Source organism: Heptranchias perlo, chromosome 24 (assembly GCF_035084215.1).
Source record: "Heptranchias perlo isolate sHepPer1 chromosome 24, sHepPer1.hap1, whole genome shotgun sequence".
Taxonomy (NCBI): domain Eukaryota; kingdom Metazoa; phylum Chordata; class Chondrichthyes; order Hexanchiformes; family Hexanchidae; genus Heptranchias; species Heptranchias perlo.
Window position 1 is genome coordinate 35,887,985 of NC_090348.1, and position 27,428 is coordinate 35,915,412.

A 27,428-nucleotide genomic window follows, 5' to 3' on the forward strand; every position below is an offset into this window, starting at 1 on the left:
CTCCTATCCTATTCTCCTGGCTTCTTTTTCCATTGCCCCATCTGTCACAGTTTCCACCAGCAGAATTGCATGTCTTAAACCGGAGCAATTTCCACAATTCAGGTAACGCCATCGATCTCATTTTGTGCTGGAGACGATGATAGCGTGCTGATGGTTTGTGCTTGTGGCTGCAGCAGTGGTGCTACTCCCCATTTGCCCGTTATTGTTCAAGAGCTGATTGCGAGTGGCAGGCACCCATGGTGCTGCAGTTCAACTAATATTAAATTATTTGAGCGTGCAATTTTTGGTTACGAAGAAAACTGCCCGTTACATTGTAGCTGATGCTGACCTAAAGTTGCTTTCAAATAACTCTCACATTGAGTGCTTTAACATTCTTAGTCACAAAGAGCAGAAGAACCACACATTATTCACAAGCCATTGGTTGCCCACCTCTACTCTGGCAGCTGACTCTCGTGTGACATTGGCAGAAGTCTTAGAGCAAGTTATCTGCCCACTCTCTGCCAGGAAATGGTATGTGATGGGGAAGAAAATTTAATTGGAAGAGAGATTACATGAGAATATATGCAGGAAAAGGATTAAAATATAAGTTTAAAATCTGTTGAAATTTTAAAAAGCAGTCACCTTTAAATGATTTCATTCCTAAATTAATTAGAGTGACTGACCCAATAAAAGACAATAGTCGTTCCCTTTCTCCTCTAGAGGATTACAGAAATTCACGCATGGCCCTAGTTGAAGCAGAACATCAGCTCTGGTGAGAAAGATTAAAAATTGTAGAGTTTTTAAAAATTCGTTCATGGGATGTGGGCGTCGCTGGCGAGGCTGGCATTTATTGCCCATCCCTAATTACCCTTGAGAAGGTGGTGGTGAGCCGCCTTCTGGAACCGCTGCAGTCCGTGTGGTGAGGGTTCTCCCACAGTGCTGTTAGGAAGGGAGTTCCAGGATTTTGACCCAGCGACGACAAAGGAACGGCGATAAGAGTGAGGGAGGCCACTGGGGTTATAAGGTCACGGTTAACATCCATGATTCTCTTTTCTGCCAAGCCATATGGGGAATTTGCCGAGTTGAGGCCAGGTGCTTCTGCAGCCAAAAAAAAGCACTGTTGAAAGATAGTTGACCTAGGTTGCTTTCACTCATCTTTGTACCCCGTTACACAGCATCATTGGCAAAGCTCTGGGAACAATAGCCCCTGCTGCCTCTTGGCTAGGGAATGGCATAACACCAAAATTACTAAAATTAAGTTCAGCAATAAATGCTACAATCCCACTGCCTTTCACCTAACCAATTTTCTTTGCTGTGTCCTAAAATAAAAGGTTAGTCACTGATAAGTTATAAATGATATTCAGCCAAGGCACTAGTCATATTAAACACAATTATAACAGCTACATATATGCAAGTACACCCCTTACCGTAAGTGTTGTCACATTCTCATCATCTGACCACTACATGAAAAAAAAACACAAAAAAGTTACCTATCAAACATTCTGTCAGTGCATTCAGCATAAATATACAGCATGAATACTGAAACAAATACTGTTTAGTTAAGGCAATAAACAACACAGTACTGACCTGGATATCCTGTTCTTCATCACTGCCGTCATCTGCACGTGAATAACTTGGGACTTCATTTCTGAAACAATCAAGAATAATCTCTTATGAAACAAAAATCAGGAATGTGGACTCATGGAGTATTGGAGATAGTGAAATGAAAGGAACCCGTACCCTCTCAAGATAATAAAAGCATTTAGGAAAACATGGGAAAAAGTTAATTTCTAACATCTGCATTTTACGCATGATTGGGATTTTATTTTGAGTTTCTGCACCGAAACAAAAGATGAACAAAAACAGAAACCACAACTAAACCCTATATATTTTTTACACAAAGGTGATTAGACTTCAAATTGTGCTATATTTTCCAGGTAACATTTTGCAGTGGGTGGACTGTATTTATTGTGCTGTGCATTTAAAGTAAAGCTTTAATTGATGAGTAATGTTTTTCAGAATTCTATACAATAGAAACAAATTAATAGTTTGGTAAATTATTGAACACGACAATATATCAAAGTACATCTATCCCATACAAGGTACACTGAAGAACACAAAATCTTCAAGACTATATGGATGAGCACAACTGCTCAAGTAATTAATAGGCATGTAAATCCTTCACACCTTTCAAAATATTGCTAGTATAAAAGAGGCCAATTTTTTTTTGCTTCAAAACTGACTTCAAATTGGGATCCATTGCAGAAAAGAAAAGCACATATTAATCATGCAGATGATAGTGAGTATCTTCTAAGGCATATCACACTATGATAGTGTGATTAGTAATTAGAAATGACTGTGCATTTAGTCCTAACTGTCAACACCAACCCTGTGCACTTCTCACATTGCAAAACTCGATAGTTTACAACCAGTGATTGACTAATTTAATATCCTTCCATTAGGTTTATCCGAGCCCAGATTTTTCTGGGGTGGGCAGAAAGAGTAGGGAGCATGGTGCAAAAATACTGGGGAAGCATTCAGAGCTTGCAGTGCTGCATAGTCACTGGCGGTTCAGGACTTGCATTTCTTACTATACATGAAGCATCTTTAAAACTAAACTGGCCAGACAACTGCATTAATTAAATCAATATACTGTACTTTTCAGTCATCCACAGGTATTGATTGGCACAACATTACAAACAGGATGTTTCACAAGTATAGTAGATACAAATATTTCTGAGTTGTTTGACCAATACAATCCATACCTTTCCATTTCTGGGAGGATGGGTTGTCAGGAAACAAAAGTGCCCTCCAGTCCCCTCCGTAGAATAAACTCTGTGCCCTAATCTTCAGAACCAAGGACCACTTTGGATTTTCCACTGGGTCCATCCGCCTTATTAACTTTCCTAATAATTTTGTGAGGTTACCATTTTTTTTCCTGAGATATTCTAACATCTGCAGACCAACCCACCGCCCCCCCCCCCCAAAATTCATGGGGGGAAATACTGCACCAAGTGTTGAACTGCTGTAAAATCTTGGGAGATCTTCTGAGAACGAAATCAGTGGCTCACTAGCGATAACACTAACAACGTTTTGTGTGACTTTTTGGTTTGCTGCACAGAGCTTATAGCTCACGGCAATCAGTTTACAGTGTGCAGCTTTGTGAGGGAAAATAACTGTAGACGTGAAGTAAATCAGGTGTAGACAAAAAGACAAAGGCGCACCGACATAGGCAAACAGAATTTCAGACCAGAATCAGAGAAATAAAAAGAACTGTTGGAAAAGACACAGAACGGAGGATAACAACTAAAGTGCCCTGTAAATTGAACATATCAGAACACTTTACAAGATGGAGAATGGCTTTTTCTCATCCTTCAATTTTTCTTGTATCTTTTATGATCATGGTGGAAAGACTAGCCTCCACTCAGAAAAGAATAAGCAATAATCTAGGTCAGAGGAGCAGAAGGTGATGCTTGGGATGTGCAGCTCGAGATGACAGCTGAGGTATGATTGGGCAGAGGCCTCACAGGATTCAAAAATCTCCTTGGGGAGGGAGGAGGGCATGAAGAATGGAAGTTTAGAACTAAAACAGCCATCTGTGGCAGACTTGGTAATCTAATGACAGGTCCACAGTACTCCAGGGCACAGTGATGTTTCACCAGCCAGTCTGGCTCACTAATGGAACATGGAAGGGTAAAGCTATCATCAGGGCTCGGATCCTTCCCATGTGGCTCCAGATAATTCTGGGTCTGCCAACTTGTGTCTAAGCTCTATAAAGAGTTAGGTATGGGAAGTGTTTGTGTACTCTGTATAGAGTAAAACAAAATTCTTCATGCGGACACTTTGTAAGAAGAGATATGTTTTTACATTATTCTAATACAGAACAGCTAATGTAGACAGAATTGGTTTGATCGACGTGCTCGCAAATCCTGCCTTTTCTCCTCAATGACATGGATAACATTAAAGAAGGATGAAGTCATTGAAGACATTGGTCAGCCAAAGACATTGTTCTGTATCTAGGCACATAGATTATTAAATAAATAAGCCATTTGGATAATATGGAGCTAAAAGGGTTGTTAGGTTCAAACATATATAGACTTTTAAAACATAGGCTTTTGATCACAATGGGGAGTACAACAAGAGAATTATTGCAGTATACATAGGTTCCTTTTACGATAGAGCATAACATTAAAGGTTTATATAACAAAGTATATGACTCAGGAAAAGCAAGAATAGGAAGTAATGGTCAGGTGTGACAAGACATGAGGACAGATTGTCCAGCAATCTGTTCGATGATCTAAGAGTCATGAAACATCCAATAGAGTTTGACTCCAGCAGGAAGCCAGACAATGGAAGAAAATGGTATAAAAAGAGATACAACGTTTCACTCAGTAGGAACTTTCACCTACCTTCAAGACCAGGTAGCGTGAATAGGCTTGGATGAGCCATTTTCACGATTTCCCACCAAATCCTGTGCACATAAATTTTAGATGCAAGGCTGATGTATATTGTTCTGTATGGGGTTTTAAGATTAATTTTTTGAAACAATAACTGCAATTAATTATCAGACATATTACTGTCTCTAGCTTTTCGAATGTTAAAAAAGGAAGGAATTATCCACTACACTTCTCAGTAGTTAAGTTCAGAGACTTTTTTTGCATTTAAATTTAGTTATTTTTCCAATAGGTTTTTTTAAAGACATATTAGCATTTCAATTTTTGCAACGTACATATATTTTATAAAGTCTCAAGTGAAGTTTACTACATGGTACTTTGAACTGCAATGTACGACTCTGAGACAAACTGGCAGTGAGCGCCAAATAGCCAACTGACCAATAAATACATTTGAAAATAAAAGATGAGTATCATGAAATTGATATCCTCTAAGATTGGAGGCAATAGACTTCGTGCAGGATAGAGGTGATGAGTGTGTGAGGTTTAATCAGCATGGAGGCACAGAATGAATAACGACAGACAAAGAGTGAACCACAATGCTTATATAGCTGTACTTTCCAGTAATTTCTAAGGTGTCAGATGCAGATCTCATTGTGTGAGAATTCGCAGGTGTGAACCCATATGTATCAATCTATCTCATCGCGATTTTTCCTCCCATGAAGTCAGGTTAGCAAGCATTGTACTTTTCAGAATTGTTGACAGTTTGCAGAATGCATCAAAATGGCTTTTAAGTGAATCAATCCAGTAATCCAATTTTTTTTAAAATTACTTTTCCATAAACCTTAATCTTTTACTATTTGTAGGGGCATGTTCAGTACATTCTGAACTACTGTAATTGTATTAGTAGCAAATTATACTAGCATCAACACCAGATACACATAACCCATCAGAATGCTTCTTCCTTCATCTGTACATTTTACAAAACAAGAAATTAATTATATTTCTTATAGACTAAACATCCAATGTATTGGAAGTAAAAGAGAGAGAATTAAAGCATAACTAACTTAAAACAAATATAATTTAGGAAAAATACAATTTAGGAATCGCACTTTAGGAAAGATGTGAAGGCCTTAGAGAGGGTGCAGAAAAGATTTACTAGAATGATTCCAGGGATGAGAGACTTTATGTGGATAGACCGGAGAAGCTGGGGTTGTTCTCCTTGGAACATAGAAGATTGATAGGAGATTCGATAGGGGTATTTAAAATCATGAAGGGCCATTGGCGGAAGGGTCAAGAACCAGAGGACATAGATTTAAAGTGATTGGCAAAAGAACCAAAGGTGACGTGGAAATTTTTTTTTAAAACGCAGCAAGTGGTTAGGATCTGTAATGCACTGCCAGGGGGAGTGGTGGAGACAGATTCAATATGGCTTTCAAAAGGGAATTGGATAAGTACTTGAAATAAAAAAATTTGCAGGGCTGCAGGGATAGGGCGGGAGAGTGGTACTAGCTGGATTGCTCTTGCATAGAGCCGGCACAGACTCGATGGGCCGTTTGGCCTCCTTCCGTGCTATAATCTTTCTATGATTCTATGATAATTGTTGAGTCAAAATCGTTAAGCCTGCAAAGTTGTTAAACATACTGCTCTTTATTGCCCACAAGTGATCAGCAAGATGTAGAAATTGATGTGCTCCCTCAATATGTTTGACTAGTGTTCTGGGCTGTTGTAGTAGGGACATTATTTAAACTGAATAAATATTTGGAAAATGAAACTCCTTCTGTTAATAGTTTTAGTGAAATACTGGCTAGAATTTCTCATTTTGTGCTCACACTGACTTCTTCCCGTTGAGAATTTTACTGAAAAATGTTACTCTCAGTTAAGTTTGAAAAAAAAGTTGTGCCTATTTTTAAATGATTACAATTAAGTTCCTTGTTTTGAATTACTGAGCTTTGTTCAAGTTTTCTATAGGATTGAGGTGCATATCATATCAATTAATTAACAAGTAAATTTTGTACCGTCAGAAAAATATAATCTAGGTTTTGAATTTAGATGGTTGAGTAATATCAAGTAATTTTTGGAAAAATAGTAATCAAGGCTATCATGAACACCATATATTGGAATGTGTCTTTTCTACTGTACAGCAACACCTATTACACAGAGAAAAATTTGATACAAACGCATAGAGTTTGATTCTTACCTTCCAGAAACCACCAGTGTGCCATCATCCAGTAAATAATCAATTACATTTTGCGGCAGTGGGAGAATAATACTGTAAAACAAGAAACAATATGTAAACAACTTAAAGGTCACACGTACATCCGGATCAGTGAAGGAAAACCAGAGCTTCAGATTTTTAATAAACTTCCCCTATTTCAAAGCAGGTTTACTTTATTTTCAAGGAAACTATGTTTGGACAGTAACAAAAACAAATTACAGTTTCATTGCACAGGTCTTGCTTTTCCCTTTGCCTGTATTGCTAATTTATAAAAAGGACATGATGTCAGAATACTAATTTGCAATCTAGTTCTACTTCTAGAAGTGGTTTGACCATTCTTATAAATCCATATGCCTAGCTGCCTGATATACTGATTGCAGCTCATTTTGCATGATCGCTTTAAAAAATGAAATAGATTTTAATGTTTTACTTGTAATTCCCAACTCTGTGCTGGGGTATTATGGGTTGTGGTGAGCTCTTGTTTTCTTTGTATTTGTCCACTTGTTACTGTATACACAATTTCTACAAGAATGGTCCAAGTAGCACACGTTATACTGGGTTACAAAATATTTAGAATATTAAATATTATGCTGTATTAGCAATTTGTTAACAAATGTGTAATATGGCATAAGGGGATTTTTAACCAGAGGACCTAGCACAACGAATAAATGAGTTAGTAAGCAGGAAAATGTTGCTGCCCGCGTCAGGGAAAAAATAGTCTAGCACTCTGAATTAGCGTAGAATTCAGGATCTGGTTTAAGAGTACATTAATGTCTTTTTAAAAAAAAAATCTATATTTTTGTATGAGTATTTGTGCTCATGAATGGTAGTGATTGTCTTACTGCTGGGCACTGAATTACTCTTCCCTTTTTGCCCTTTAGGATCAGCAGAGAGCATTCCCAGTCCAAGTATAATAAAGATCAGATGCAGACTAAGTTGCTACTACTCTGTCCAAACATATTCAACGTCAGCTCCAGGACAGTTCCAACTGGACCAATATGAATTTGCTAGTTCCCACATCAGCTCTGAGTGCGCCAATTTATGGGCAATTCTGTGCTGTGAATCCATACGGTGTAGAAATGGATTAAGGCTCCTCAACTGACTTTCATCCAATTAGTCTGGGCTAGATTTAAACCCAGGTCCTACAGGTTAAAAGACTATTTCATTGTCAAATCCAGTGTACAATTCAAATAGTCATGTTCAATTATTGTCTGTGTAGAGGCCTAGCGTGTTGGCACACCTGTGCACTGTGCAACATAGTGGCAGGAAGGTGTTCCACTTTTGAATCTATATACAGTAGGTGATATGAGCAGCAGTCATCGCCACAAGAATAAGTGGGGGGAAAAAGCAGACAGGTCCCCCTTGTCCACACATGCACATCTCTAAATTACAGGATCAAGAGAAGCAGGCTATTTATTTGAACAAGGGATGGTTCAAATACACTGAGAAATAAATCTAAAAATGAGGTAATGTTTTACAAGTAAGTCAGTTATAGATATTGTAAATCAAAATGGACTAACCAGTCAAATAACTTGCTCCATCAAGAATAAGAAGCCCAACATACATCAAAATTTGACAAGAGGAATGGAATGACACCTAGTGACTTATGCACAAACCATTCTAACAGAATGTATTTAATTAAAACACATTAGTTTGCATTCTTTTGCTTGAGCAATCTCTAATTGAAAGATTTATAATAATGTTACAATTGAAAAGCACTACTCTGTCATTTTAAAAAAAATAAAACCTTCTCTGGTACTCAGCTGATACTCAATTTACTCTGATCTAACATCACTGATGAAATATCCCTCTTCCTTTTATGCAACACAGAAAAAACTCATGGGTTGTAACCAAAGATACAAACTCCAAATGGTGGATAGCTTTAAAACCGTAAATAGCACACCATGAAAGATCTATAGGTGTGTACTTGAAGTTACAATGGGTAGCCGGGGGCGGGGGTGGTGGAGTGGAAAGGAAAAAGAGGGAGAGAGAATCTGGAATCTGAATGACTGCAAACTCCAGGTATTATTGCAACTTTATGACATTCACATGTTTTATGCTTTGTAACACACTTCCTGTCTTCAGTTATTCTCGTCAGAGAAGAAGAATGTATTATGCATCAAGAAAAGATTATTCAGCCCAGCAAGTCTACTTCTTCAAACAGACCATCAGCACTCTGATGGACTCTCCCCAATTTATTTTATTTCCTGAGTGGCATCAATAAATCCTGGTGGAACATCCAAAATAACATTTTCAAACTCTTCTCTTCAAGACCAGTCCTGATGAAGGATTCCATCCAAAAGGTTCACCTGTCTTTTCTCCTCAGATGCTGATGCATCTGCTGTGTAGTTCCAGTATTTTCTGTTTCTATTTCAGATTTCTGACAGTGATTTTGTATCTTTTTTGTCACAAAAGTTTCAACTTTTCCTACCTGTGATGCTGATAAGTTATGTAGCCTTTGTATTCATTATTGTTTCCTAATTTGCACTTGCATTATAAAGTGATGAATGCAGATATCTCCTCCAGCCTTAGAGCTGCTGTGTTGATTAACCTTTTATAAAAGCCAGGCAAATATCTAGTCAAATGGGATTGAGTATTATCATAACAACAGACAATTATGTACAAGTGCTTTCAGATATTCAAGTTGCTAGCATAATGGAAGTGTCATGTTAAGGAAGGTGACTGGATAAGGTTGCAAGATTTGATGCATACTTTGCAACTTTGTACATTTTATTTCTTTTTGAGGGGTGGAGGAAAAAGGAGAAACTTTGCAGAGCCCTTGTTGAGGCAATTAAATGGTTGGGTACAATTCATGATAAAGCAGATTGTATCAGGTCTGCAGAAGGAAATGACCTGATAGCTTTGCTTTCTTACAAACTTTTGGACTATCACCAAAACACACTTCTCTTTGAGTCACAAAGAGACTATGCTATTTTCTTACAACCATCAAAAATCCATTTATACTTAACACCAGCCCACACTACTGCTACTCTTTAAAACAAAAGCTGGTTTCCCTGTGTTATTGATGCATTTAATTTCAGCTCTGAACTTTGCTCACAATCACACAACAGCTGCAGTGCTAACCAGTCTGGTTATCTTATCCTACCCTCACTCATTCACTGGCCTTCCAACCAGAGGGGAAATTTTATGAGGACAAAAATTAACCAAAGACATTAGGTTTAGCCAAATTGGATGGTTGAGTGAGGGAATCCAGGCCCTCATAAGCTTTGGGTTGACAGAAAACACAAGGAATAAGTCACAGGTGGAAAACAGCTATTCAACCATTGAAGCTAATGCCTCAACAACAACTTGCATTTGTACTGTGTCTTTCATGTAGAAAAGGTGCTTCACAGAAACATAATCAGACAAGAATTAACACCAAGCCAAAGGAGGAGTGACTAAAAGTTTGGTCAAAGAGGTAGGTTTTAAGGATGGTCTTAAAGGAGGAGGGAGGGAATTGCAGAGCTTAGGGCCTACACAGCTGAAGGTACAGCCGCCAATGAAGGGAGTGAAGGGATTTTGGGACACAGAAGTACCTAAACTCTCCCATCACGGCATCTGAACATAGTGGAAATAACCACAGTTCACTCATAGAATGATACAGCACAGCAGGAGGCTATGCGGCCCATTGTGCCCGTGCCAGCCCTTTGAAAGAGCTATCCAATTAATCCCAGTCCCCTGCCCTTTCCCCACAACCCTGCAAATGTTTCCCCTTCAAGTATTTATCCAGTTCCCTTCTGAAAGTTATTACTGAATCTGCTTCCACCGCCCTTTCAGGCAATGCGTTCCAGACCGCTTATCCTGTGCAATAAGCACTAAAAGCGCGCTGCAGGAACCATACATGGGGGGGGGTGTCACTCACCTCTTAATGGTGTACTTCTTAAAGAGCGGGTACCACACCGACAACTGACACCTCAGTACCTGCTCCTTCTTCATTCTCACTGACGCAGCTCAACTTCCCTCCGTCGGAAGTGTCCGGCTCTCAAACCATTCCCCCCAGTCCGCGTGAGAGGATGGGTGGGGGAGGCAGAAAAACGCCTCACCGCCGGAGAACGAGGCATCGTCGCCAGTGAAAAGTTCCGAGGTGTCTTGTATTTTATTCTTTTCGATCATTCTTACTGTATCCTCTCAGTTATTGATACAGTACCAGTTTATATTTAGTTTTTAAAAATCACGTTTTTTTATTTAATAAAATAGAGGGGATTCAAATAATTTGACGATTTTTTTTATATGCCGGGTCATCAACGGCAGAGCCAAAAGAAAAAGCGCGAGTGGCAGGTATGCAGTGGGACAGGCTGTGTGTGAAATTTTAATTTAATTTTTAAATCGTTAATCATTATTTTTTTTACAATGTCTAGCGCTGTTATTACGGGAGGAGGGGGAATAGTTTCACTTCTTGTTAATTTCACGGAAATCTCCCCTTCAAGTTCCTTAAGGCTTAGTTTGACGTAAGAGAAGAAGTGACGGTTTAAGGGAGAATTGATTTATTATTATAATTATTAATCGCAAATTATTTAAATTATAGATCAGTTTTCTCTACCTTGTTAATTTTATTGTCATTGTGGATGTTGGATCTGTATAATGCATTCAGTTAATATATACATATTCTCTAGAGGAAAAATAAACCCCTAGGTGTGTTCAATTAGTCTTTTGTGTCAGACTTGCCTTTTGTTCAGATTGTTTTTATGGTATTTAAATTCTCTATTTTCTTTTCAATCGCACTCAATTCAATTTTTGCTTAAACTTCAGTGTTTTAAAGACTGTCATTTTTGGCCTTAGAATTCTATTTAATAATATTCATATTATCACATCAAAAAACTTCAAACTGTGAAGTGCAGTGCCTCTTATCCAGCCATGAACATCTGGCAAATAGCAATAAGATGTATGATTAATCAATCTTTCTATGGTGTTGTTTGGTTGAGGGAGGAATGTTGGCCAGGAATGTGGGAAAATGCCCTGCTCTTTGAAGAGTGCCCTAGGATCTTTGACATTCATGAGGACAGGTAGAGGGTACTTTGGTTCATTGTATCATTGAAGTGATGGCACGTTGTCAGACAATGCAGTTTTGTGCTAAAATGTCAGCCTAGTTTCTAAACTCAAACCTCAGTGTAGGGCCCAATCTTACAATGTTCTGATTGTGAAACAAGAACTGAGCCAAGGAGACACACAAATAAATATGTTCTTCATTACTTTGAGGCTTGGCTTCTCTAATTTTCCCCTCGCTGGACTTTTCCATGTAAGCCTTTCGACCTCAATCTTCCACATATTACAACTCATCCCGAACTCCACAATCCATTCCCTCATCCACAGAAAGTCACATGGCTGTCGACCATTGGCTCACCATGCCCTAGCAAATTGGCTTCAAGATATTCATCCTTGACCAAGATTTTTAAATCCCTTCATGTCACATCTTAGTAATCTTCTCCAGCCTCCTCTTGTGTGCACCTTTTGCTCTTTGCCCCCACTCCATTATTAGTGGCCACTCTTTCAGTGACTTTGCTCCTGTCTTCTAGAATTCCCTCCCCTTTATCCCACCATCAAAAACCTTCTCAGAACTTTTCCATTTGACCATACCTTTATTCTCCCACCTACCTTCTCCATTTTACTTATTTCTCCTACTTGGCATCTACTGGTTTCACTCCTCAATGTAAAGTGTTTCCTGTAGGTGAGAGCACCATAGAAATACAAAGTGTAGTTTTTAAGAGTACGCATACAATCCAGCTTTACAAGACATTTATCACATCTAAGTAACTGTTGTATCTTGTATCACTCCTCTCCATTTTATATTTAGATATGCTAATATTTTCCTGTTCTCTTGATGACTAATGCTGTTTCATGGTTTCGGGGGTGCAGACCACCCTCCTTGTAGCATTTCTTCACGTCTGAGTTCAGATAATGAGTGTCAACAGGCTAATCAACCAAGAGGGGCATTGGAGATGAGGCTAAACCTGTCTTCACCTGATAGCCATAGATGCATACTTTCCATTGAGTTGTGGAGGGAGGATTTCCCCCTTTCCCTTAGTGAATAATTGTAGATTCTCATTACTGCCTTTGCTGAGATTCCTTCTCATGAGTGCAAATGCAACCCCTGCTGAAAAGAAAGTGTATGTACGTGAATGTCAAGCCTTCTGACACTCCCTGTCTAAGCTCTCATCTAAAGCTTAGCCACTTGAGCAAGAAACCAGATGGCTGCTAGTGCCTGTGGAACCATGATGTACTTGCCTTCATGTAAAATAAGCATCACACTGATTCATTAAAGGGTAGTCTTTATTATGCTCGAATTCTAACAACAAAAATAAGGTCTAATATCAAAAGTAAGAATGTAAAGCCATATGTGATGGAAATCAAAAAAAGATTCTGTTTCAGCTACTGAGTGAACCTTTACCCCTTATTTATTGTCATAAATGTTTAGAAAGAAAATCTGGGTTTAGCATGTGGATCATATTTTAATGGGTATGTAAAGCTGATGAGTTTGAATCTTTTTAGTATTAAGTATGACCACCAACTGCAACAATGGTGCTTAAGTTTACTTGAACTTACCTGCTTCAACTTGGATGAGTTAGTCTTTTCTGTTTTGAGGTGTGCGATGATTCATCAATTGACAACACAGTTTTCTGTCATTTTGGGTGAAAATCTGAGGATGTTACTGTCCAGCTAGCCCCACTTGAATAGTGTTGCTGATTGATTATATGGATTTTTGTTAATGGCTTTAATAAAGCCCACAACTCAAACTGCCTGCTTTCTGAGCTGGAGGAGGTTTGGAGGCGAGAGTAGAGACTGATCTGGAGATATCTTTTAATGTTTATTTTCTGTGACATTTGTGAATTCTTTGATGCTGACGAACATTACTCTTTTCTGTTTACTTTGTAGATTGAGAAAACTTTGGGGAGAAAACTGAGCCTTTACGGTGTAAAAAGCTCTGGTTCAAACTCCATAAAAAGAGCAATAGGTCACTAATTCTGAGTCCATTTGGTTTGCTTTCATTGTGCAAATAGCAAAGTTAAATATCAACTTCAGGAACCATCAGCAAACATGGATCCAAATAATTCTTCTAACCAAACAATCATCAAAGAAGAGGTAACAATGTGTTAAAATTGCATTGTACTCTAATCTTATACGTAATTAGTGGGTTAAAGCTGCATGCAAAAAGAAAGAAAAATTTGTGTGTGGTAGTAAGTTTTGTTCTTTTTCTTTGCAACAGAACTACAATTCCAGTCTTCTCAGTTAACATGTAAGTCCTTGCACAATTCAACAAAGTTGACACCATACCTATCTGAGATTTTATTTGTTGAGAAACCTTGGAGATGGGGCCAGGCCCCGTAGTGCAGGACACCATAAGGATGGCAGAATAAGTCAAGAAATAGTGACTAGGCGATGGTCTGCTGGGGTTTTTTAAAATATGTAGATTCTATGAAAATGAAGACTGAAGGAGATAAGGCCGTAAAGAATGAGTTAGGGCACTTTTTTGCATTGACACTTCTTTACTTTAGATAGTGGGAAAACAGCATCTGTGCTCTGGTTGCCTGGTTTTATATCGTTACAACTGGCTCCTTTATTCCAAAAGCAAAATTGTAGACCCACAAAATTGTGAGTCTACAATTCAGCCATCAGGATAAGGGAGCTATGTTTTGTAATATTAAAGCAGGGAGCCAACTTGTGATGCCACTCTCCTGCAATCCAAATTAAACAAGCACCAATGTAAAAGTACCTTTTAAAGTTCTGATAACTTGATGTGATTGGCAGTTAATTGAGGAACTTAATTTTTTTCTTTCTCTTGACAGAGTTGTCGTTTTGTGCACCCTTGGGTGAAAGTTAGAAAGTAAGAAAGACTCATGAGGTCCCAAAGTGCTGTACAACCAATGAAGTACTTTTGAAGTGTAGTCACTGTTGTAATATAGGAAAGATGGCAGCCAATTTGCACACACCAAGGTCCCATAAACAGCAATGAGATAATGACAAGATAATCTGCTTGTGTTGTAGGTTGAGGGATAAACATTGGCCAAGACACTGGGAAGAACTCACCTGCTCTTCTTCAAATAGTCCCATGGAATCTTTAGCGTTCACCTGAGAGGGCAGACGGGGCCTCGGTTTAATGTCTGATCCGAAAAATGGCACCTCCGACAGTGCAGCACTCCCTCAGTAACTGCACTGAAGTGTCAGCCTAGATTTTGTTCTCAAGTCTCTGGAATGGGGCTTGAACCCACAACTTTCTGACTCAAAGGCGAGAGTGCTACCACTGAGCCACAGCACAGAAAAATATTTGGAGAGACAAACCGACCAGTAACCTGTGTCTGAAAGAAAGAGAAGAAATTGAAATTTGTGATGATGTGTAAGCTACTAAGAATATATTGGGTTTCATTTGATGCTGTGTTTCTGTTTAAATTCTATTTGGAGTAATATATTGCAATGCTTGGTGGTGTTACAGGACTTCCTAAAGATATTTGTCATAATATGACTTAAACATTTCAGAGTAATTTGCCCTACCTTGCCCAAGTGGTCATTATTATTCATGTGTAAGCCTGGACGGTGGGCATCAGCATAGCATTCAATTGCATAGGCATCACCCCCCGAGAATGATCCTTTCCTTACCTGACATTCATGGTCATGCAATTCTAACAGGGACACTAGCTGTGTTTTTTTTCTCCCCTACTTAACTGAGAAGCACTGAGGCCAAGTTTAGCACTCCTGCCACTGCCCCAGGTGAAATCAGTTAACTGCACAGACCAGGGATCAACCTGGGCTCTTCCTGAACTCTAGGGCTCAGCTATTTGCTGGATAAAGTCAGTGAGCCATCAGTGGAGCTGTATTAATTTTGTTATGTTGAATATTCTATTAATTCATTTCTAGGTACTGGCAAAAGGCAAATGGGCTCAACTTTTACAGACAACCTACGTAGATCCTACTGGCAAAACCAGGTACAGACTTACACAGTGAAAAATCCAATTTTCTTGAGCTATTCCGCCACCACTTAGTAAAGAATTTTACTAGCTACCGGATGAAATATCTCATCCTACAGGATCGGGATCTTGATGGGAGGGTTAAAAACAATATGGCTGGGAAGGAAATGTAGCAAAATTATGTTGTAGAAACACTTGTTGGAAAACCCATTAACCGTAGGATAATTCATAGCATCTGAACGGGAGCTCTGCACTCCTATAGCCACACGGCTCAGAGCATAACATCATTTCCTAGTAATCTGTAAGATCATAGGTGGTACGGATGTAATTTGCATAAAAGGAGCACATTCAAGAATCCTTCTATTATATTTTTATCCTATCTGTAACCTATTCCAGTGCTACAACCCTTCCCCCAAGAACTCTCCATTCCTCCGACTCTGACCTTGTGGATCCCCCCTCTTCACCCCACCATTGGTGGCCATGCCTTCAGCCATCTAGACCCATGCTCTGGAATTCCTAAATCTCCCTTCTTTCCATCTCACTCTCTTCATTTAAGGCCTCCTTAAAGCCCACCTCTTTGACCAAGCTTCTGGTCACCCCTCCTAATATGTGGCATGGCATCCTCTTTTGTTTGATTATGCCTCAGTGAAGCACCTTGGGAGATTTTTCTATGTTAAAGGTGCGATATAAATGCAAGTTGTTATTTTAGTAGTGTTTTTTTTTATTTTGTTAAAACAGGGTTTGGGAAACAGTGAAAAGAACAACCAGAAAACAAAATAGTAAATCTGATGGTAAGTTAGCAAGTAAAATTCTCAGAACTTTATTGCCCATGTCTATTTTTTGCTCTGTTCCTGCTTTTCCTGTGAGAATGCAATTTGGCCATCGTCAAAAATATTCTGCTCGGTGATTGGTTACACTTGGAGAGTAAATCGTTCGTGAAGGCCCAAACTGGCTCTGAAGTGGAGTGAGAGTCAGTGCTTCATTACACTTTGTTATGGTGTCAGGTTGAGTGCTGACACCAGATTCAGGTTGCATTTACACTAACGCTACAGATGCGATAGTATTGGCTCTAAAGTTGCTGCACCCAGAAAAAAACATATGTATCAAGCATTTCCATGTCAGTTTTGACATGTATCTGGTTAAATGCAGAGATAGTGTGGTCTGGTAACTCTAGTTACAGTATTGGAGTGCCATTCAGCGATCCAAATGTTTAATTTCAATGTCTGGCTATTTGAATTTGGCTATGTACTGTGGGTGAGTTTTGCTGGTACTCAGCCACACCATCCAATGAAATGACTCGCTGGTAGAATCTGACTTGAGGAACAAAAAAAAAGTCACCTGGAGCCCTATCTTATCTCACTAAGAATCTTTCTTCTTTGGCCAGCATGGAGAAATTATAGATTGACCTTTTCCCCCTGGTTGAAGGAGGACTGCATGGAGATGTAATTGCAACAAAAACCTGAATACTAAAGTGAATTGAACATCCTAGCTACATTATCCCAAGTGCTGTTATTACCCACTGCAACAATACAAAGGTTTCCACTCCAAGGTTAACCCTTGGAATCTTTATTTGTGACACTGATTTAATAGCCTGTTGAGTATTGAGGAGATTACACATATTGCTGTATCTACCAAACCCCTTCCCTGTTCCCATGTTCAAACTGCAATTTCGGAGCTAACAGCAGGTGAAAACTTGACTGCTGCCTGTTTTTCCTCATCTGTTTAAGAGCAGCTACTGTTGGATGTACCCTTGAAAATAAAAATAGTTGTCTGAACAGCTATCGGTCTTGTGTTATTGATGATCCAAGGAGGTTAATCTCCATTAAATCTATCCCAGATTTAATTTAAAAATCTATTAGTTTGAGAAAATCAATACCTGTAGTTAGCTTACAAGGCACTGGATTGACCATATATTAGTGCATCTGCCAGTCTTCCAAATGTAGTAACCTCAGTTTGTAACTTTGAAAGCCAGAATTTTAATATATCTTTCTTTTGCTGATGTTTAGGAGTAGCTGTACTAGCCGTGCTAAAAAAAACTCTGCATTATGACTGTTTGATCATGGTGAAACAATTCAGGCCACCTATGGGTTGCTACTGCCTGGAACTTCCAGCAGGTGATGTAGTAGGTGTTTACTTGCATGTATTAAGATAATGTTCTTTTTAACAACAATGGCTGGGAGAGGGGTGTGGGAATACGACTCATGTCACAAATATAGTAATGTTTTTCCAAATTTCCTGCTAATTTTTATTGTCTTTCCAATAAGGAGTGGAAGCTTTCCTTTTTCTTGTATTCTGCCTTTTATTTCCAAGTTTTGTTCACTCCTTTTCCAGCATGGATAATGGATGAGCGCCACATAGTTCCCACAGTTTCTGATGCAAGTTCCATGCTACAAAGTAGCCAGAAATACAGTGCACATAAATTAAGCAGAATTGATGGAGGTGAAAATTGCCCTAATTTGACATTCTTGCTTAGAAACTAAAGAGCCGGCACAGATACGTTGGACTGAATGACCTCTTCTGTGCTATAAACAATGATTCTAAAGGTCATGGGATTGCATGAGTTAGAAAATGTCATGCTGATTTATTGGAAGGTGCTTATTTGAGATTGGAATAGAGTTGGCATTGCTCTGCATCTGATTGCAGTGCCTGATGTTAACACTCGGTGCCTGCAATGGGAAAGTGTTCTTCATGAGCACTGACATTCTTCACCTGGGACATAAAAAGTAATGTGAAAGATGACTTGTTGGGGGTGGGGGGAACCTGACATTTATCATTCACTGTGCTGTTTTAGAAGGTTGACGTCCAGTGTGAGATGGTCAGTAGATTTTTTTTTGAAGGAGAATTGATTCCAGTTTTGTATTAAATGGTACGAGAATTCCAAATTGGTCCTCCTCAGAAACCATAAAAGCTTTGGTAATTTTAGTTTTAAAAATCTCAGGAATAAGTCAGTATGAATGGAACACCACATCAGCATGATGTATTTGATATAATTGATCAATTTTATAATATTTCATAGGGAATTAAGATATTTGGCAACATTACAGGACAGTGTTTGCGTTATGTTTGGTTAAACCATATGCACTGTTTAGGGGTTATAATTGTGTGTTCATATGTTTTACTCTCAGGTCTCATAGATGATGGTGAAACTGCTGAAGTTGCTGCTTTACGAGAGCTTTTGGAAGAAACTGGATACAAAGGGGAGATCAGTGGAACATCTCCAGGTTTGAAATCAGAAGTGACTTTTAGATGTACAATGAATTCAATAGAAACATAGAAAATTTACGGCACAGAAGGAGGCCATATGGCCTATCATGTCCGTGCTGGTTGAGAAAGAGCTACCCAGCCTAATCCTACTTTCCAGTACTTGGTCCATAGCCTTGTAGGTTATGGCATATCCAAGTACTTTTTAAATGTGATGAGGGTTTCTGCCTCTACCACCCTTTCAGGTAGTGAGTTCCAGACCCCTACCATCCTCTGGGTCAAAAAATCTTTCCTCAGCTCCTCTTTAATCCTTCTACCAATTACTTTAAATTTATGCCCCTGGTTATTGACCTCTCTGCTAAGGGAAATAGATCCTTCCTGTCCACTCTATCTAGGCCCTTCATAATTTTATACACCTGAATTAATGCCTCCCAATCTCACCTATTTTTCATTGGGTTGCAGCCCTGTTGTCCTTTCTGAATGGAGTAAAAATTAGATGAAAAAGTTTCCAAAGATTATTACATTTTAACTAAGTATGTTACAAAGAATTTTTTCAGTGACTTTTTGAAGCATAATGGAGAGGGAGTACATCAGTCTTTTTAAAAGGGAACATGACAAGTTCTTGCAAGGAAGATACTTCCCAATTATAGAGGGTATGTTTCTCTTTAATTATGATTAGGAGTAGTTCTGAGCTGCTGCCAACTCCTGGAGCTTGCTAGATTGTCGTAAGCAGTCAGAGAGGAATTTCTCAATCTTTTTCCTGGAATTGGTCACAGTTTTTTTTCTCTTTGATGTACGTGTTTGCACCATGTCTGGATAAGATGGGCCTGATAGTCTTTCCTCGCCCTTTTTGTAAGCAAATGAGCACTCTTGTGAAAAAACACTTGAAGCCTGCCCCTTAGGCTTACCTGGCCCAATATTGTGTTCTATGATGCAGTTGGGATAGTGAGAAGTGTACCTTGCACCCTGCACATTCAGTAGGCAATTTTCAGTGCATTCAGAATGTACCTGTAAAAGAACTTTACATGGCTACACCATGTTAGGAAATTACATTTGAATTTCCGCAATTTTTAATGCAACTGTTGAATAATCTTTTCTTTCAGCTGTGTGTCTGGACCCTGGATTGACCAACTGTACAATGCAGTATGTAACTGTTAATATTAATGGAGATGATTCAGAAAACCTCAAACCGAAACAGAGGCTGGGTAAGTGGATAAGTGCTTATGGTTGTGTGACAGCTACAATTTTTAGTGTTGCTGCAGTACTCCCTCAGTACTGCACTGATGTGTTAGTCTAGATTGTGTATTCAACTCCTGGTGTGGGGCTTGAACCCACAACCTTCTGACTCAGAGGCAAGAGTGCTAGAAACGTCCACTTGGCTCAGTTAATAACATTTTCAAAACAGTTGAAGTGAAGAAAAAAATCAGTGTGTAAGAAGTGAAACCAATGTATGAACACTCAAGCCTAAATTATTCTGTGTCCGTCTGAGGAATCCTATTTGATATAGAATGTCCTATAATGTTTAAAATGATTTTGTAGTTATTTAGGTTCCATTGCATCAGGTATTACAGGCATACTAATTGTGTGGTTTGTGTGCTAATGTAAATCTATTAATTTCCACATGGATTAATTAGAGCTCTTCTCACCTTTCAGATGATGGAGGTACGTTTTCATTTACGATTACATACTTGGATGCCTGGCTTGGTTAAGTATGGATATAGGCTATCTCATTCTTATTATGTTTGATTATTGTGATATATCAGATTGTTGCACAGTACATTATCTTCTGATTGAGACTTTTTATCTTCTCAGAATTTGTTGAAGTTATTTTAATTCCTATGAATGAACTTCGTAAGAAAATTGATGGTAAGACCACTATATTCTTGTTCCTGTAATGTTAAGATTAGAATTTTTGGTTTATAACAAAATGTGAACAGGTGACCTGAGTAGTTTTTAACATTTTGCTTTTAGTAGCTACAACCATTTCCATATCTTGGCCAGTGTAACAACAAGAGCTGTTTTGTGCTAAAGGCAGATAAATGCTGTTGGCATGTGATTTTTGAATGCAATCATGTGCTATCACAATAACTGAGAACATCTCAGTGCAGCCACATTGCTATTTTTTCCCAATTTTTGAAAAAAAATTATAAAAGCTGATAATGTCATCACACTTTTTACAGAACCCAAATGTTTTGCATTGGAATATTTACCCCAATTTGGATGATCATGTATAAAAGTTAGAATGATAGCTGGGGGGGGGATGCTATTTCTCAACATGGTGAATTTGGGTCTCTGCCGTGCCCTTGTAGGATGATGCCAAACACTGATCATAAGTGAGTAAGTTATGCTTCAGACCCCATATGAAGCACTGAAACCTCAGGAAGGATATAGTGGCCTTGATGAGGGTACAACGCAGATTCACCAGAATGTTACCAGGGATTAAAGGATTAAATCATGAGGACAGGTTGCATAAATCATATTCCCTTGAGTTTAGAAGTTTGAGGGGTAATCTAATTGAGGTCTTCAAAATGATAAAAGGATTCAATAGGGGAGATACAGAGAAACTATTTCCTCAGGTGGGGGAGTCTTCAACGAGGAATTAATCTTAAAATTAGAGCCAGGCCATTTAGGAGTGAAATCAGGAAACATTTTTTCACACAAAAGGTAGTGTGGATGCTGGGTCAATTGAAATTTTCAAGACTCAGGTCAATAGATTTTTGTTAGGCGAAGGTATCAAGGGATATGGAGCACAAGTTGGTATTTGGAGTTGAGGTACAGATCAGCCATGACCTAATTGAATGGCGGAAGAGGCTTCATGGGCTGAATGGCCTACACCTCTTCCTATCTTCCTATTGTCCTATGATCCACCCTCAGAGAGAGAGAGAGAGTTACCTTCTAGTGGCTTGTTTTACAGGGGCTTTGACAGAAGCTTGGAATCAGGTGGTCTAAAGGGGACAAAATGGAGGGGTAAATATGTATCCAGGCAAAAAGGCGACACTCCTGCATGTGGAAATATAAAAGGGTCAGTGAAGTGCCACTTTTTCATGCAGACTTATGAATTGCCACTAGATCCCTTGCCTCTTGCAGTGTTGGACATATTTGCAGTGTTGAACATACTTGCATTTTTATGGAACAAGTAACATTTCTGTCTCAAAATACTGTCATCTCTGCTCATTGTGTTGGAGCAAGGATCTTTATTTTAGATATATATGAAAAATAATGATGCAATATGCATAGATGTAGTAGCCAAGTGCCTCTTCCATATAAGAGATTAATTTGAAATACCGTAAAGCAATGTGAATTTTCAAACTAAATGCAAATAAGTGTGAATGGCTAATTGAGTACAAAGTTTTAGATGCTTCTGAACTTGTATTACTACTTACTACAAGAAGTATTACCTTAAACAGTGGGCTTTTGTATGTAAATTTTTGCAGAAAACATATTGATGGCAGTCAGTAAAATCACGATATAGAATTCGAGTTATAATCAGTCACTCGCATTCCATTATTGGTATAAAAAACTTTTCACAAACATGGACTGAATATTTATTTTCTAGAAATGCTCCAAAAGGAAAATATTGTGGTGGATGCTCGAGTTTACATCTATGCAATGGGTTTGACACATGCGACTTCAAAGCCCGACATGTTACCTGTATTGAAGGCATAAAGATCCCCTCATCTGCAATTAAAGCTCAAGATGCAGAGGAAACCTATAAAGGAAAAAACACTCTGTGTATGGAAATATTTGATCCTAATTTTGTATTCTGCCCTTGTACTAAAGAACAAAGGACCGTTTTTCTAGAATGTAATAACATTGATAAAATTAACTAGTTTTAAGAAGCCAGGTTTGCTGAAGTGCCTTATTCACAAAACAAATATATCTACAATATAATGTTTACATCACATAGCATTATTTCATCCTTTCTTTTAAAACTTATAACTATTCATTTAAAGTCTGGAAGGGTTACAGTGTACACAGATTTGGCAATTAAAATATATCTGTTTTTAAAAAATAAACCTCTCCCTCGTGCAGATATAAAACCTAACTTTCAAATTTTTGCCTCTGATACAGAAAGTTGCTTGTGGGTCAGATGATAAGTGTCATTACAGATCAGGGTGAGTTGGCAGAAAGATAATAGAAACTCCTTTTTATAATATCAACAAGGCTCTTGATTTTCTGTTTTCATGGGGAAAAAAATTGTGGAATGTAATCCAAAATACTGGTGAAAATTCTGGAATCCCATGAAATGGAATTTGACTGATGCTGTCACCTTAAACCAGTGGCCTTGAAACTCTCAAATTATGTCACCCTTAAGTAGAATTATTTTTGGTCAGCTGGGTATCCAACATATGCAGAAACTCATTACTATGCTTTAGGATCTCCAAATCAAGCTACTCAGAAAACCACAGGATAGAGTTTCTGTTTGCCCAATATGGAGTGCGCACTCTCTTCACGTAGGGACATGTCACACTTACTCAAGCTTCCCATTGTTGGCCAGCCAAAACCACTGTGCCATTAGGATATTGGCTTGAGGGTTAGCTGGAGCCAGTTAGGAAGGATCACAGTCCCCAGTGACAGGTTTACCCCTCCAGGTCCCATTAATGAGTTAGTCTGAAAGTTCAGCGCCTTGAAGCATACCACACCTGCCTATCTCAAATATTTGGATTACTGAGTCTTTCACAGAGGGTGGACTTCATTCTAACATTCAATTGTCAAATGCAATGTCATCCTGGAACCATCTGAACCCAAAGAGACCTTGCGTATCCCTCCCCCCACCCCCCCCCCCCCCCCCACCACTTCCCCAGGAGAATAGTCATTAGTTGGTTGTCAGGCAACTGGTAAGCATGGGTTTCAGCCCTCACCAGGTGGACAGCTGGCACAAGGAGTTTCTCACAGGTGGCATGGTGAGCAACACAACTCACCATAAAATGTGAGTGCTTTGTCATGACCCTCCTAACAACATGGACATGCAACATCCACCATCAAATGGTAGTTGCACCACCTTGAGGTGTAGCGCTTTAACATCATCTGTTTGCTTAACTGCAACTGAGTTACAGTAGGTACCAAACCCTGGATATAGTGCTAGAAACAGGGCAAACATCCATTAATCAATTTTTGCTGTTGCTAAATGAGAAAATTCCATTTGGGTTGCTAGTGCCCCTTACATACTGTTGGGTCCACAGAATTTTGTTTAGCATTATGCAATTAACTAAATGAGGTAAGAAAAGTAATGCATTGAACATAGAACATACAGTAAATAGTGTTGTAATGTTTCAGAACAGAACACACTGCCATAGCGTTGGATTTAATAATGAATTCCAGTTCTCTTGACCAATGTTTTTGTTAAAGAAATCAAATTTTTACAGATTTTGGTGCAGGTGGTAATGTCTTACTTTTGCTATTATGTGTATCTGCTGTAAACTCCTGATGAAAGTTGTTCAGTTATTGCAGAAATACATTCCTTCAGAATTAATGACTTAAGAGTTGTGATTAGCAAGATGCTAGTAATTTTGGATTGCACAAATAAATGCTATCCTTCCTAATTATCTCCTCTCAAAATTTTTGGATAAATGAGTGAGCCAAATGTAACATGAATAGCATGAGGCTTTTTATCACCATATGATTTTAGCATATATAAAGTGAGTAAATCTGTTGTATGTGATATTGTGCTTTAACTTTTTTACAAAAGTCCACACGTCATAGGTTGGCAGTTGGTGCAACAGGGTTTCTTGTTTGTAAAAGTGATTAAACCCATTGGAAGCACTGAACAATGTGGCACATCTAAAACTCAATGTGGTTGAAATCACATCGCACAAGAATATAATTATATATAATGCTGTCTGATATTAACTTTTGTATGACATTCTTCTGTCTATTTTAATAAAGGCATTAACCTGTTTAAGATAAAGTCAATGCCTTTGTTAAATTAGCACAGCACAATGTTAATCTATATGTTTCTGTAAACTAGACCTGTTGAAAAAGTGTGTGTAGCTAAGGTTCTTTTTAGAAGATCTGCAAGCTTTCCCAAAATCTTATGGCTTTTGTTAATGGTTTTTCATGCCTCTGATATGATGGAAATAGTGTTGTGTGGCCTGTAGCATCTTTTGTTGTGCCCTCTTCATTATACAATTAAAAATATAAATCTATTTGTATGTCCTAAATAAAAATTAAAATGCTGTGGGTTGATAATTTTAACACTAACAAAAGAGCTGGTTGCTAGTATTAAAAGCAGTTCTCCTTGTACAGCATAGGTTTAACAGGAAAGTGAAGCTTTAAAACCATTAGAGTAAAAGCACCAATGAATCTAATTACTCAGGCAGACTGAGTCAGACAGCAGTTATTGAATTGTTACATGCAAGACAGGATGTTAATTTAACACTAATGTACTAAATTAATCAAAATAGAAGACAGAAAGCAGTCTAATTGTAGCATCCACAAACTTGACAGAAAAATTATGGAAATGAGGAATAGGCACATAAATGGAAGATGAGACTGTACATGAGTGAGAGGGTCTATGGGCCCTGAATGTCTCACCTAAGTCTAATGGAGGAATAGTGTCTGAAGTAGTTGGGGCACTCTGGGGAGGTACTGACAGAGGGTACATGATACAGTATCATCACTGACTCCAACTGGTCTGCTTGTGACTTTGAAAATCATTGCAACCATCAATGTTCTTGCTACAGGGTCATTCAAAATACATTGATGGATTTGTTTGTGGCTGCCATATTCATACTGCATTTAAGAGGGCAATTGACTGATGCACTGATCTAGAAAGCTGAAAGGCTCATGTTCAACAGAATTGTAAAAGAAGATATGTAAAGAGAGAGCAATGGTTTGTGCTATTGCTGGCTTCCGTAGAGCACTGTATGTAGTAAGCTGCACATACACATAGGTAAGAGCACCACTGGTCAATCTAATGGTTTATGTCAACTGCAAGTCCTTCCATTTTTCAATATGTGAATATGATCTGTGAACGCACTGATGAATCCTCCACATAAATGCCCAATTATCAAGGTCACAAAATTCTTTTAGCCTCAGCCAGTAGTTATTTCAACAAGATAACAGACTGCATGACTGCTGCTAGGGAATTGTTAGCATGATTTTGATGCCTTTAGGGGGGGGGGAAAAGAGCAATTTGCAGTATGTGCTTATCAAAATGTGAATATTGTGTTCTGCTGCATACTTTGTAACATGACCTCACAAAAGGGCAGAAACCTTAAAATCAATGAGGAAAGGATGTAGGCCAAATCTTGTTGGGAGGTTCTGCAGATCTCCTATGAATGCATACCCAAGAGGTTTATGCCAACTATTATCCAGAATTGGTGTGGGCACTGGTCCTTAACTACAAAGCAAATTGCCTGTCATAAACTTTGAAATTCCTATGTTTGAGTACCTGGCAGATTACTTTCTTACTTCAATCTTTGCCATAATCTATTTTCCATAAAAGGGTGCCAACCTCTGATGATGCTGCACAATTTTAAACAAAGGGATGCATTCATTGTTTGCTATTGATATTTCAGATTACATTTTGTGTGCACCTACTGTGTATAATTGTATTTTATACATGAAACTCAAGCTTCTGTATGCCTCTTATGGTAGCTTTACCACTGATGGGAGGTATTGCTTTTAACTGATTATCTATTTTGGTGCAAGAGCATGACAGATTAGTAACATTCCCTGGGGCAATAGAGTGACAACTTGGGTCAGTTGATCAGCATTCAACTAGAATGCTGGAGTCAGACAGTTATGGGGTCAAACCCCATTTTAGTACAATCCAGGATGACACTTAGAGCAAGACTTCCTCAGTACTTTACCTGTCAGAAGTGCTTCCCTTTGGATGAGATTAAAATGGGGGCCTATTGGTCTTTGTGCAAAATAGCTTCTACATTTGATATTTTTTGAGGTGTAGAAACTGTGTCACTTTAAGACACTTTGATAAGGTGCTATATAAATGCAACTACAGTAGTGATTACGGTACTGCACAATCAACCCAGAGGCTGTGTTCAAATCACACCATGGCAATCTGAAAATAAATTCAATTAAGTCTGGTTATTTTTGGGCTTGCACCAGGAAAAATAACAATGAAAGCTGCTTGATTGTAAAAGCCCAACTGGTTCATGAATGTCCTTCGGAGAAGGGGACTTACCATCTGTTTGCTTTGGTCACTCCAGTCTATACTGTGCTTGCCTCTTAATGCCCATAAGACAACCAAGGAGAAGTAATAAATGTTGCGTTGTCAGCATGATCCACAACCCAGAAACAAATATAAAAACAATTTCTATGTAATGTCAAGATCAGGAACTCACCATGTTGAAGGGGGAATAGAAGAAAAAAAAATCATGCACCCTACAGAGCAGAAAGTCTAAGTTTCAATCCCTTTAGAGCAGTTTGCTCAGGACAGTAATCAACCTTGGGTGGGAGGGGAAAAAAAATCCAGCTACCTATCTAATGACCTTTGGAAAGTGGATGTCACGGAAGCAAAAGATTGGGTTTAGTGTGATGCCTCCTATAGTTGAATATCTTGCTAGCATTCAGTGTCCAGGCTCACGTTAAAAAAATGACTTCTGATATGCAATAATGGCACCCAAAGAACTACCCCAACCAAATTTAGGAGAGAAAGCGAGGAAATTCAAGTAAAATAAATGTTGGATTTTATTCAGTGGTCTAAATCATATCTAGTATAGGTTATGTTGGAATGCTTGATTTTGAAGTAATACAAAAAAAGTGAACTGACATAGGTAG

General features: G+C 38.5%; 2 protein-coding genes across 5 annotated transcripts in view; one reads left to right on the plus strand and one right to left on the minus strand.

Moving 5' to 3' along the window:
* Window positions 1-10,584, minus strand: part of cdc123 (cell division cycle 123 homolog (S. cerevisiae)) — a 64,126-nt gene extending 53,542 nt beyond the window's left edge. Inside the window, exons 1-4 of one of the 2 annotated variants that reach the window (XM_068005085.1) lie at window positions 10,451-10,584; window positions 6,571-6,642; window positions 1,567-1,627; window positions 1,407-1,439 (exon numbers count right to left, since the gene is read on the minus strand). In XM_068005085.1, the coding sequence (XP_067861186.1) occupies window positions 1,407-1,439; window positions 1,567-1,627; window positions 6,571-6,642; window positions 10,451-10,524 (240 nt within the window). In that variant the 5' untranslated portion in view covers window positions 10,525-10,584. The remainder of the gene's footprint in view (window positions 1-1,406; window positions 1,440-1,566; window positions 1,628-6,570; window positions 6,643-10,450) is intronic. The other variant, XM_068005086.1, reaches the window with a different exon arrangement.
* Window positions 10,574-24,859, plus strand: nudt5 (nudix (nucleoside diphosphate linked moiety X)-type motif 5). 3 transcript variants are annotated; one of them, XM_068005089.1, is made up of 10 exons: window positions 10,591-10,866; window positions 13,459-13,665; window positions 15,436-15,503; window positions 16,224-16,276; window positions 17,492-17,599; window positions 18,611-18,706; window positions 19,790-19,891; window positions 20,340-20,348; window positions 20,499-20,552; window positions 22,243-24,859. In XM_068005089.1, the coding sequence occupies exons 2-10, from the start codon at window positions 13,621-13,623 to the stop codon at window positions 22,350-22,352; spliced, it is 645 nt and encodes a 214-aa protein (XP_067861190.1). In that variant the 5' UTR covers window positions 10,591-10,866; window positions 13,459-13,620; the 3' UTR covers window positions 22,353-24,859. The 3 variants fall into 3 exon arrangements, with proteins under 3 accessions (XP_067861189.1, XP_067861188.1, XP_067861190.1); XM_068005088.1 differs by lacking the exons at window positions 20,499-20,552; window positions 22,243-24,859 and having other exon boundaries at window positions 10,574-10,672; window positions 20,340-20,420; XM_068005087.1 differs by lacking the exons at window positions 13,459-13,665; window positions 20,499-20,552; window positions 22,243-24,859 and having other exon boundaries at window positions 10,586-10,866; window positions 20,340-20,422.
* The last annotated feature ends 2,569 nt before the right edge of the window (window positions 24,860-27,428 follow it).